This window comes from Lactuca virosa, chromosome 9 (assembly GCF_052849685.1).
Source record: "Lactuca virosa cultivar CGN04683 chromosome 9, Lactuca_virosa_CGN04683_v6, whole genome shotgun sequence".
Lineage (NCBI taxonomy): Eukaryota > Viridiplantae > Streptophyta > Magnoliopsida > Asterales > Asteraceae > Lactuca > Lactuca virosa.
The window spans coordinates 182,351,304-182,363,794 of NC_136434.1; the positions used below are offsets into that span (position 1 = coordinate 182,351,304).

Here is a 12,491-nt window from a genome sequence, read left to right on the forward strand (position 1 = left end):
AAATTCAGTCAAGTATTTTAGCTTCGACGCCTGTTACCTTTGACAGTGCCAAAGAGCTGGCACAATCTCTTATTGACCACGGAGCCCGTCAAAAATCAGTGGTTACTGCACCAGAACAACCGAAGGGAAATAACAACAACAACAGCAAGAAGAAGGGTCGGAACAAGAGGAAGGGAAAGTTTTCACAGGAATCCTCAAAGAAGCAACAGCTAGTTGCAGTCATCGCTGCTACTGTACCTGCTGTTGTTCCTGTTAACCATGCACCAGCTAAGCCATATGCTGGTAACCTCCCCAAGTGCAACAAGTGCAATTATCACCATAATGGAAATTGTCGGGAAATACAGTGTCGTAATTGCAACAGAAAAGGGCATACTGCCCGATTCTGTAGAGCACCACCTTAACCACTTAACCAAGTACCTGCTGCCGGAGTAGGTCAAGCATTCTAACAATGTGGTGAAGTGGGGAATTTCAAGAAAGATTGTCCTAAAGCTGGAAATGTCGGTGGAGTTGGGAGAATTTTAGCCTTGGGTCATGAAGAAGCGGTAGGAGACCCTGCAGTGGTCACGGGTACGTTCCTTCTCAACAGCACTTATGCATGCATTCTATTTGATTGTGGTGCTGAGAAGAGCTTTGTGAGCCATAATTTCAAACACTTGCTAAATCAAAACTCCCAACCATTAAAAGAAACATTCACAGTCGAAATGGCTAACGGGAAATCCGAATCCACCAACGATATATACATAGGATGTACTCTTACCTTGAATAAGTTTTCCTTCCCAATAGACCTTATGCCGGTCTCTATCAAAAGTTTCGACGTCATAATAGGTATGGATTGGTTGTGCCTTAACCATGCTGACATCCTATGCTATGAAAGAGGCATACGTCTGAACTTGCCAACTAACGAAACTCTTGTTATTTACGACGACAAACCCGGAACGAACCTCCAGATCATTTCTTGCATCAAGGCACAGAAATACCTTCGCAAAGAGTACTGTGCTTTCTTAGCTTACGTAGTAGACAAAAAGCAAGAAGTGAAAGATATCGCGAGCATTCCTGAGGTCTGCAATTTTCCCGACATTTTTCCCGATGATCTTCCAGGAGTACCTCCCGAACGACAAGTCGAATTCAGAATCGATTTAATCCCTGGGGCTACCCCTGTAGCCAAATCCCCCTATCGCCTTGCACCTTCTGAAATGCAGGAATTATCCAGCCAGCTTAATGAACTCCTTAACAAAGGTTTCATCAGACCAAGCTTCTCACCCTGGGAGCACCGGTTTTATTCGTGAAGAAGAAGGATGGATCATTCCGTATGTGCATAGACTACCGCGAGCTGAATAAACTTACCATCAAGAATCGATATCATCAGCCTCGCATTGACGATCTGTTCGACCAACTTCAAGGTGCGAGCTACTTCTCAAAAATAGACTTAAGATCTGGGTATCACCAGTTACAGATTTTGGAGGATGACATTCCCAAAACCGCGTTCAAAACTCGTTATGGTCATTATGAGTTTGTAGTGATGCCATTCGGATTGACGAATGCACCTGCTATGTTCATGGACCTAATGAACAGAGTGTGTCGTCCATTCCTATACAAATTCGTCATAGTCTTCATTGACGACATCCTTATATACTCAAGAAGTGAATAGGAACATGGCCAACATCTTCGTCAAGTATTGCAAACTCTTAGATCAGAGAAACTCTATGCGAAGTTTTCAAAGTGTGAATTTTGGATCAGGAAGGTTGAATTCCTAGGTCACGTGGTCAGTTCAGAAGGAATACGCGTCGACCCTTCCAAAATAAAGGCAATTGAAAATTGGTCAGCACCCAAAACACCTACAGAAATCCGTCAATTCTTAGGTCTTTCTGGCTACTATCGCAGATTCATCCAGAATTTCTCTCAAATAGCTAAGCCTCTTACCACCCTGACGCAAAAGGGTGTAACTTTTAGCTGGGGAGAAAAGCAAGAAACAGTGTTCCAAACGCTGAAACGAGATTTGTGTAGTGCACCGATCCTGTCTCTTCCTGAAGGGACAGAGGATTTCGTAGTGTACTGTGATGCTTCTAATCAAGGGCTTGGATGTGTTCTTATGTAAAGAGGAAAGGTTATATCCTATGCCTCAAGACAGCTAAAGGCACATGAAGTCAACTATACAACACATGACCTTGAACTAGGAGCAGTAGTATTTGCTCTGAAGATCTTGAGACATTACTTATATGGCAAGAAATGCACAGTATTCACAAACCATAAAAGTCTCCAGCATATCTTCAATCAAAAAGAGCTGAACATGAGACAACGACGATGGGTAGAGCTATTGAACGACTACGATTGTGAGATTCTTTATCACCCTGGTAAAGCTAACGTGGTTGCTAATGCCATTAGCAGAAAAGAATACTCGGGACGCCGAGTAAAGTCGTTGACCATGACAATCCATTCACATTTGTTCACACAGATCAGAGAGGCTCAACTCGAGGCCTTAAAACCTAAAAAAGTGGCAGGTGAAACCTTGAGAGGAATGGATAAAAACTTCAAAGTCAGGGATGATGGAGTCTATTGTTTCATGAACCGGATCTGGACACCAAAGTTCGGTGGTTATAGAGACGTGGTTATGAATGAAGCACACAAAACCCGATACTCCATTCATCCAGGTTCAGACAAGATGTATCTGGAACTCAAGGAACTATACCGGTGGCCTAACATGAAGGCTAAAATTGCTACCTTTGTGGGCAAGTGACTTACTTGTGCCAAAGTCAAGGTAGAATACCAGAAACCTTCAGGTTTATTACAACAACCTGAAATCCCTGAATGGAAGTGGGAGTGGATTACAATGGATTTCATAACCAAGTTACCCAATACATCGGGTGGTTATGATACTATTTGGGTAATCGTCGATAGATTAACCAAATCCGCACACTTCTTACCAATCAAAGAGACCGACAAGATGGAGAAGCTAACAAGAACTTACCTCAAAGAAATCGTTAGACTGCATGGTGTGCCAATATCTATTATTTCTGACCGAGATAGTAGATTCACTTCTCGTTTCTGGCAGTCTCTACAAAAATCTTTGGGAACTAGGCTGGACATGAGTACAGCCTACCACCCACAAACTGACGGACAAAGTGAGAGGACGATTCAAACTCTAGAATATATGTTGTGAGCTTGCGTGATAGACTTTGGAAAGGCATGGGATACTCATTTACCTCTTGTCGAATTCTCTTACAACAATAGTTATCACACTAGCATAAAGGTTGCTCCTTTCGAAGCTCTCTATGGCCGCAAGTACAGATCACCTCTGTGCTGGGCTGAAGTGGGTGACACACAGCTAGCTAGAAGTCAATTTCCTGACGGTGCTCTCACTGGTCCGGAAATCATTCGCGAAACCACGGAGAAAATCGTACAAATCCGGGAGCGACTTAAAGCTTCCAGAGATAGACAGAAAAGCTACGCTGACAAAAGAAGAAAACCTTTGGAATTCCAGGTTGGTGACCGCGTCATGTTGAAGGTCTCACCCTGGAAAGGCATGATACGCTTTGGAAAGCGTGACAAGCTGAATCCAAGGTACATAGGACCATTTGAGATTCTTGCTAGAATCGGTCCAGTAGCTTACAAACTCCGACTACCTCAAGAATTAAGTAACATACATCCTGTTTTCCATGTCTCGAACTTGAAAAGGTACCTTTCCGACGAGACTCTTGTAATTCCACTCAACGAAATCGATATTGACGAGAGCCTCAACTTTGTGGAAGAACCAGTAGAGATCATGGACCGAGAGGTCAAGCAAACGAAGAAAATCCGTATTCATATAGTGATGGTTCGCTGGAATGCTAAGCGGGGACCTGAATTCACTTGGGAGCGCGAGGATCAAATGAACCTGAAATATCCTCGTCTTTTTGCTTAGTTATTTGTAATTGCTTAATTTCTTAAACTCTAATTTCGGGACAAAATTTTCTCTAACGGGGGGATAATGTGACAACCCGAAATTTCTATATTGTATAGTGATTCAATTCAATCACAGTCAGAATCGTTTCTGCTATCTTTAGCATTGTTTAGGGTCTGTTTGAGTGATTCAAACTCAGTATATTCAAGGTTTGGGTTTAGGGATGTGATAACTTAAGTTCATCGTATTGCACTCGGGCCAAACACTCCATCAAAAGGAGTGTACGGCCGTACACATGAGTGTACGACCGTACACATGAGTGTACGGCCGTACACCCAGGGTAGCCGTGAACCCAAACATATATATGTGTTTTCCCTTCATTCTTTCTCATTTCTCAAACTTTCACCTCAAGAAATCCGATTCTCTCTCAACTATCATCAAGTTTTACACCTTAATCTTCAAAGATATATTCAAATCTTCTTCACTTTCACCAAGAACACCTACTTGTTCTTGAGCCTTGAACTCCTTTGAAGCCTTCAAAAGTGTGAGTATCTCTTCTATCTGCTTGTTAAGCTTGAGAAATAATCGATTCCTAGCCTTGATTCATCATCTAATGCGAGAACACCAAGGGTGTACGGCCGTACACACTTCATATGGCCGTAAACCCTTGTTTAATGCATGTATAGGCCTCAAACTCACCCCATGTTTCAACATAAGACCATGAACACTTAATGGATGCTAGTTAGGGCCATAAACATCCATTTTTGCATGTTTCTTCAATGAGTGTATGGCCGTACACTCCATGGTCGTACACTACATGGCCGGACACATCAAGACCGTACACTCCCTTAAATGACCATAAACCCCTTTAATGCAATCACATGTGATTGTAACACTTCAAATCAAGTGTTTTCTAGTTCATAAAGTGGTTTCCTATCATAATTAGTTGTTATATACACTAATTATATCCATATATGTATCATTATATGCTTAATAGGATCCGTTGTGTTCAAGACTTCACTTGACACTTAGCATCCTACCTCGACCTTTTACTGGAATCACTAACTACAGGTGAGTTCATACCCCTGTATTTTCATAGTTTTTACTGTTTTAAGGGGGGGGGGGGGGAATACAAGTCTAACACAAAGATTTTGTGTTATAAACTAATGGTTTCAAATATCTTATCAAAATGGATTTCAGTTATCATCAAATCAAATGGTTTTCAATGATTGTATCAAAATGACATCAAGTCACCAAAATAAATTTCAAAATATCAAACTTCTTTTAAATGTTTTTATAAACTTATATTTCTCCCAAAAATCATACTAGTATATATATGAATATATATATATATATATATATATATATATATATATATATATATATATATATATATATATTATATAAATAAGATTTAAAAGGCTTAGGACTGATAACCCACTTTGGTTCCTTTTCCTTGTTTGGATGTGGGATTACAAGTATCAGTTGTTTGTCCGAGTGTCATTTAAATTTTACTTATATATATTTTTATATGTATACAAGTATAAAAGTTAGTTCATTAAGTTCAATTACCCTTTGTAACATGTTGAGCAAGGGGTTGCATTCATGAATACTCAGTATCAGTTCAGAAAGTACATATAAATTATAATAGGTATAATTTATGATTCACAGAACATTAATTCACTATTCAAGTATACTAAAGTACATTGTTTTATAAGAATAAAGGCTTGATTCAAAACTAATCAAGAGTATACATCTTTCAGATACATGTTAAGCATATCAATTCAAGAACATACAGTCTGTCATTTATTTTAGAACGATTGGGTTTTTCTTAACTATTATACATGTAACGTTTATATGCTTTTTATGAGTCAAGTGGTACAGGTTGTTTAATTCATTTAAAAAATATAGTAAAGTCCTGACATTATAACCAGAATCTCCAGTCGGGGATCGAAACGATGTGTGTATAGATCTATATTAGGATTGACAACCCCGCACTCGGACTGCTAGCTACAGTCAGGCATACACGCCTGTGAGTGACAATTGTTATCAACAATTTTCAGCGCATTCATAGCGTTGGATCAGGCCATCTAGTCAGTATGGTTATAATAACTCATATAAAAGATATTAACAATACGTTAGTGTATAATTAACTAAACCTAAGTACATTTTCAAAGTACTAGTTTACAAGATACAGTTTACAGTATTACATTACAGTTTACAATAACAGTTGATGAAATCAGACACACTCTCAGATACAAGTTTACAAAAGGATTACAAATACAGAACATTGGTTTACAAATAGAACAGTTTTATGTAACTAAAAATACTTTTCATATACAGCAGAAAATATAGGATTTTCTGAGACAGTTTACATATTCAAGAAACAGAAAACATTCTTTCAAACATAAATATTTATACACTCACTCAACTTTATGTTGATACTCTCTTTTCAAATTACTTGTATTCTCAGGGAACCAGTAGACAGGTACTCCCCGAGCTTTTGAGAAGATAGAGCTATTTATGTCTTGTCTTCTTCTTTTGTATAACTATTTGGTTTCAGTATACTATGATGAAACACATGTAAATACTTATACTTTTTAAATACAGTGGTTGTTTGTACTCTGATTACTATAATGCATGTGTTTTGATACTACAAATGAAGTCCTCCACCCCCGGACGTTTCTGCCGTCTGGTTTGGGGGTGTGACACAAAGAGCCACCCAAAGCTGCATTCTCACCCATTTCGACATTAGGGTCATTATCCTTTTTGATAAAATGAGGGCTGCTATGGTTATCCTCATCTTCATCAGCATCCACATCCTCAGCCCCATGGTCATCCTCATCCTCATCCTCATCCTCGTCTTCATTTTCATTTTCATCTTCATCATCCAAATGGCCTGTCTCAATTTCTTTAACTAGTCCAGCACTATCAAGAACTTCTTCCACTATGTTATCAACTACCTCTTCTTTGTGTTCTTCCAACCATTCCTGCATTTTAGTATTACCAAAATGGTCTACATACATAGGCAGTATAACACCACATTCATACGAAATTGATATAAAATCGGCATATTCCAACTAATTCGAAATTAATTTTAGACCTTTGGGAAAATGAATATCTGGTTGGCAGTAATAGAGCTTCGCGCACTTTTCTCCGGTGAACCTTTTGATAAATTCATAACACCTGTTCTTGTCCATGCCTGCGAAATCGATGTCCGACAACCTCTGAGTAATCCCCTCGGTGTAGCGTATAAGGTATTTTGCAAAGATTCCTTGGAAATGCACATCGAATGGGATGAATACGGGATCCATGTTTGAGGTTTGAGGAGACAGAACGAAAGTAAGGGTTTATCGAACGAGCTGGAAGTGGTGAATGGTGAACAGTAGACGGGAAAATATCTCATTTAAGTAAACCTATTAGTAAATGACATGGCATACACAGCCAGCAAGTCAAGGGGTTTAAGTAACACATGTGGCAGGAATATGACCGGTTGACCCCTTCACAATTGACATAATGACGTAATTGACCCGACAAAATAAAGTTCGTTCCCTCATAAAGCCACTAAAAAAGTTTAGTGACTAAAACGGTAAACCCTAGAAAGTTCATAGGTCGTATGTGTCATTTTCCTTATTGATTACCGTTAGTGGTAAAGTCTTCATTAGTAGTAATTAATTTGTGTTAATTTTAGTTATTAATGGTTATGCAATAAAATGGTTTGTTAGGATTATGGACGTATTTTGGTTAGGGTTTATTAATAGGTTATACTTTGCTAGGAACCCTTGTATGAGTTATTATAAGTTGGTCTTTAATTAACTTTTAGTTTATTATTATGTTAATAACATTGTGATCCGATTGACTATTGTTTTGAATCCATCCATAATTCTAGAAAATAATGTCTCTTTAAGATCCATCCATGGAAGACTTACCGGTGGAAGTCATGGTCGATATCCTCTTAAGGCTTCTTGTGAAGACAATCATTTATTGCAAGTTTGTATGTAAGAAGTGGTTGTATCTCGTTTTTGAATCTTACTTTGCCAATCTTCACCTCTCTAGATCACCTACAAGCCTCACGATTCATCAAAAATCAGAAAATAAATGTGCGGTTACTATAAACCAGGCATGTTGAAGTGGGTGGAGATCAAGGATGAACTTGATAACCACCATTTACACCGCAACCCTTCCATAAGCCTTGACCTTGATCTTGCACCCATTTTCCCAGACTCTGAAATACACACAGTGGGCTTAGTCGATGGTTTGCTCTGCCTGTGGTGTTGGCCATGGTATCATTTACATATGCAATCCAATCCAAAGAATATATCATCTTCCCCGGGAAACATTACTATAGACAAGGTTATGTTATGTTTGTTCATTGTTTTGGTTACAGTTTACATACACAGGAATACAAAGTGATACATATTTCCAAAGGGGATGTATACTGAGATATTATCTCAGCATCTCAGCCGAGCCTATTTGAAGCGGAGCTCTACACCCTTAGCAGTGGCCAATGGAGAAGTGTCGGTCATGTACCATACCGGCTCAAAGGCTTTGATGGGCAATTTTTGAATGGTCATGCTCATTGGAGTGTTCTTGACAAAGATTCCCTGAAAAGATTTATGCTTTTGATTTTGACAAGGAGATATTTGAGTTGTTCGCATCTCCTCCTTGTGAAGTTATAGAAGAACGTGAGATATTTTTTCTAATGTTAGGAGTTCTAAAGGGTTATTTATGTCGAAGTGAGACCTACAATTCTAAATTGACGGTTTGGATGATGAAGGAATATGGGATCAAGAAATCTTGGCATAAAGAGTTGGTGATCAAAAAAAGTATCAGCCCCAATCTTGATTGGCTGACCAGGAACATCGTGCATATAATTGGAGGTTTAAAAGATGGAACTATTTGGGTGGCGTCCTATAAAGACAAAGTATTTACTTACTGTCCTCAGAGGAAAACAACTGTAGACATGGAAATATTTGACCACTACTTCAACGGATTGCCTTATCGTCCTAGTTTTCATAGACTACACAACTTTGAAAATGAAAAAGTTCATTTCTTTTAAAGTTCAACATAAGTTCTATAAGGAACATCCATTGTCATATGTGTATTAAACGGTTCTTGTGGGTGCACATGATACTTTTGCCATGTACATTTCATTTAGTGATTTGCTATTGGTTTTCAGAAGTGATTTTTTAGGTCTTCAAGTCGTAATTTGCTGGTGTCACTTGCAACCTTATCATTTGATAACATATATATTTAACAAATGCATGCTTTTTAGTTCATCGGAATGTATGATGAAGAGCAAATATGATGCCTCAGCTACCGAGTATCATCGAAAGCAACAGAGGTGGCAAGGTCATTCCTATAACCAACTTTTTATGTCCCTAAAACACCTTTTTGAGTCTCATTAGATGGTTTGAAAACACACAAGAACCATCACCAAATCGAAAAACCAACTATGAAACCATGTCTTCTCTCAATCCTTTCCCGGAATATGCTTATCGTCCAAGATCCTTTAAGGTCCAGAACTTTGAATCAAAAAGAGCTCATTTATTCTAAAATTCAACCATTGGACTTTAATCTTTTGTTACAACGGCAGATACACACTCTCAAAATCTTATTTTTAAACTACACATTTGTCAACCATGAGACTTGAACTCTCAAGCACAACACACATTTTCAACACCTAAGACTATCTCAAACCCTATTCAGTTTTTTTACACCAAAATGGTGCAAATAGTATTTAATCTCTAATCTTACAATACTTTTAGCACCAACTTTTTATACCAAAAAATATATTTCTTAGTATATATATTTTTTAAACTTATATACATTGTCAAAAACAATATATTTCAACATGTTAGCTTTTTACTTATTTATTTATATTTTTTGTGTAAAAACTTTATAAAATATATTATTGTCAAATTATAGCGAAATTAGTTATTTTCATATTATTAATATAAATTAGGTGTTATTTTATTAAAATGACATTTTTTAAAATAAATATATATATTTAATACATAATTTTTTTTTATAATTATGATATATAATGACAATTTATTTGTCAGGATTAATTTTTCATATTTTATAGAATAAAATGAAAGATGAAGGATAAAATATGACACATAAAAATATTATGCTATTTCTTTACATCGAAATAGTATAGAAAACTACACGATTTTGGTTTTACTCTCAAAACATTTACGTCTTGTTTTCGAGTTCTACTTAATGAGGGATATAGATGGAAATGAAAGTAAAGTAAGGGATGTCGAAGGAAAATTGTGTTTCCGAATTTCATTAATGAAAAGAAAGTGAAAGAAAAGAAAAGATTTTGGAGCAATATTTTTCTTTCAAATTTTCCTCCCAAATTAAGCGGATTTGGGAAGAAAGTGAGCGGAAAGAAAATTGTTAAGTGTTATTTTTCTTTTTACTCCTAACCAGAAACACAAAAACTTAAAATATTTCCTTTCATTTCTTTCAAACTCAATTTTCATACACTTCCCCTTCTTTCTCTCAATATTTTCCTTTTCTTTCGTTTATTGAACTTACAAAAAAACTCACTAAACACCAGGCATCCGACTCGCTGTTTTTAAGGGCCGCTATTTATCTTTTTGGGCCTTCAAATTTGCAAGTTTAAATCAACATAACGTTATAGAAGGTTCCAATATGAATCCAGTCAGAGATGACGACTTATTGGACCAAATACTTGTCAAATTCAACTATACTTATCTTCGAAGCAAAGGACCTTTCCAAGTTCCTCCATTATAAAGCACATACGCACCACGAAATATATTCATATCCACAACCACAATCAAACCAAACTCAGCTATTCTCTTTGTTCTGCTGCTATCCACCACCAAAGTCTAATTAAGCTTTTATTACTAGAATATTATGTCTATTCTCAGTCCATCAATGGAAGACTTACCTGTACATGTCATGATCGATATTCTCTCAAGACTTCCTGTAAAGACGATCATCCACTGCAAGTTTGTATGCAAGAAATGGTTGAGTCTCATTTCTGACTCTTACTTTGCCAATCTTCACCTCTCGAGATCACCTGCAAGCCTCATGCTTCACCATAATCCTGATTATGGAATGAGGGCACCACGTAAAGTGGGCATTTTGAAGTGGGTGGAGGTGAAAGACGAACTCGATCACCACCATTTACACCATGACCCTGTCATGAGCTTTGACCTTGATCTTGCACCCATTTTCCAAAAGTCTCAAATACTCCCGGTGGGCTCAGTCAATGGTTTGATCTGCCTATGGCAGTATGGTCCTAATAGTGATAACACTTACATATGCAATCCAATCACTAGAGAGTATATGATCCTCCCTAGGCAGCAATACTATAGAGAAGGTTATGCGATGATTATTTATTGTTTTGGGGTTGGGTCACTAACACAGGAACACAAAGTGATACGGATCTTCCAAGGGGATATACCTCCCGACCCCACCTCATCATCTCGGCCGAGTATAGTAGAAGCCGAGGTTTACACCCTTGGCACAGGTCAATGGCGAAGTCTTGGTCATGTCCCTTACTTGCTTAGTGGATGGTCTGGGCCATTTCTAAATGGCCATGCTCATTGGATTGTTCTTGATAAGGATTCCCCCGAAAAGCTTTGCACTTTTGATTTTGACAAGGAGACGTTTGAGTTGTTTCCATCTCCTCCAGTTGAAATTATAGAAGAGAGTCAGATGCATTTCCAAAGTTTGGCAGTCCTTAAAGGTTGTTTATGTCAATCTGATACGTTTGAATCTCAATTCACGATTTGGGTGATGAAGGAATATGGGATCAAGGAATCTTGGCATAGAGAGGTGATTATCAAGGAAAGTATCAGCCCTGATCTGGATTGGGTGATGTGGGAACCTGTGTATCTGACTGAGGGTTTAAAAGATGGAACAATTTTGATGATCTATTATGAAGACAAATTGTTGGCATATTCTCCTAAAACGAGAACAATTGAAGACACAAAAATTTTCAAACGTTACTTCACCGGAATGGCTTATCGCCCTAGTTTTCTTAAGCTCCAGAAGTTCGAATCAGAGAGGGTTTATGTGTTGTAAATGTCAATAAAGTTTCTGCCATTTACCGTATGATTAGAAAAAAATTGATGATTTTTTATTTCAATTTATTACCAAGTGTCTTGTCATGATTCACATTTCACACAACAATATCTACAAATTCCTAATCAAATGGATAAATGGGCTATTTCTGAGCACCAAAATGCTCAATTTTTTAACCATGACATATGACAAAACACGATTAACTGAAGTTATATATAAAAACAATTGAGATTAAAACTGTTGATGGTATTAATCACTAAGTTTATTTTGAAACGTATCCGCCCCTACCCACCCTACCTAGCACCCACACCCCTTATCTTGTCTTTCTTTTATTCTCTACTTCTTTCTATCTCTCGCCACCCAACCCACTACTACCCCCCTCTCTTGCTCTTTTGCTTTTCATCGAAGACCATAGGCCTAAATTGGGCATCTAATTGCTTCGATTTGAATTGCCTGGAGAATGCCTTATATAAATGTCAAATATATCAAAAAGTAAGACAGTCAAACCTATTTCTCAATTCAATAGAAGCCCAAAGACGTGAATATGTTC

At 37.6% G+C, this 12,491-nt stretch overlaps 1 protein-coding gene across 1 annotated transcript; it reads left to right on the forward strand.

Moving 5' to 3' along the window:
- The first annotated feature begins 10,685 nt into the window (after nucleotides 1-10,685).
- On the forward strand, nucleotides 10,686-12,005 carry LOC145136057 (F-box protein At3g07870-like). Its single transcript, XM_079070253.1, has one exon. The coding sequence runs from the start codon at nucleotides 10,766-10,768 to the stop codon at nucleotides 11,939-11,941; it is 1,176 nt and encodes a 391-aa protein (XP_078926379.1). The 5' UTR covers nucleotides 10,686-10,765; the 3' UTR covers nucleotides 11,942-12,005.
- Nucleotides 12,006-12,491: the final 486 nt, after the last annotated feature.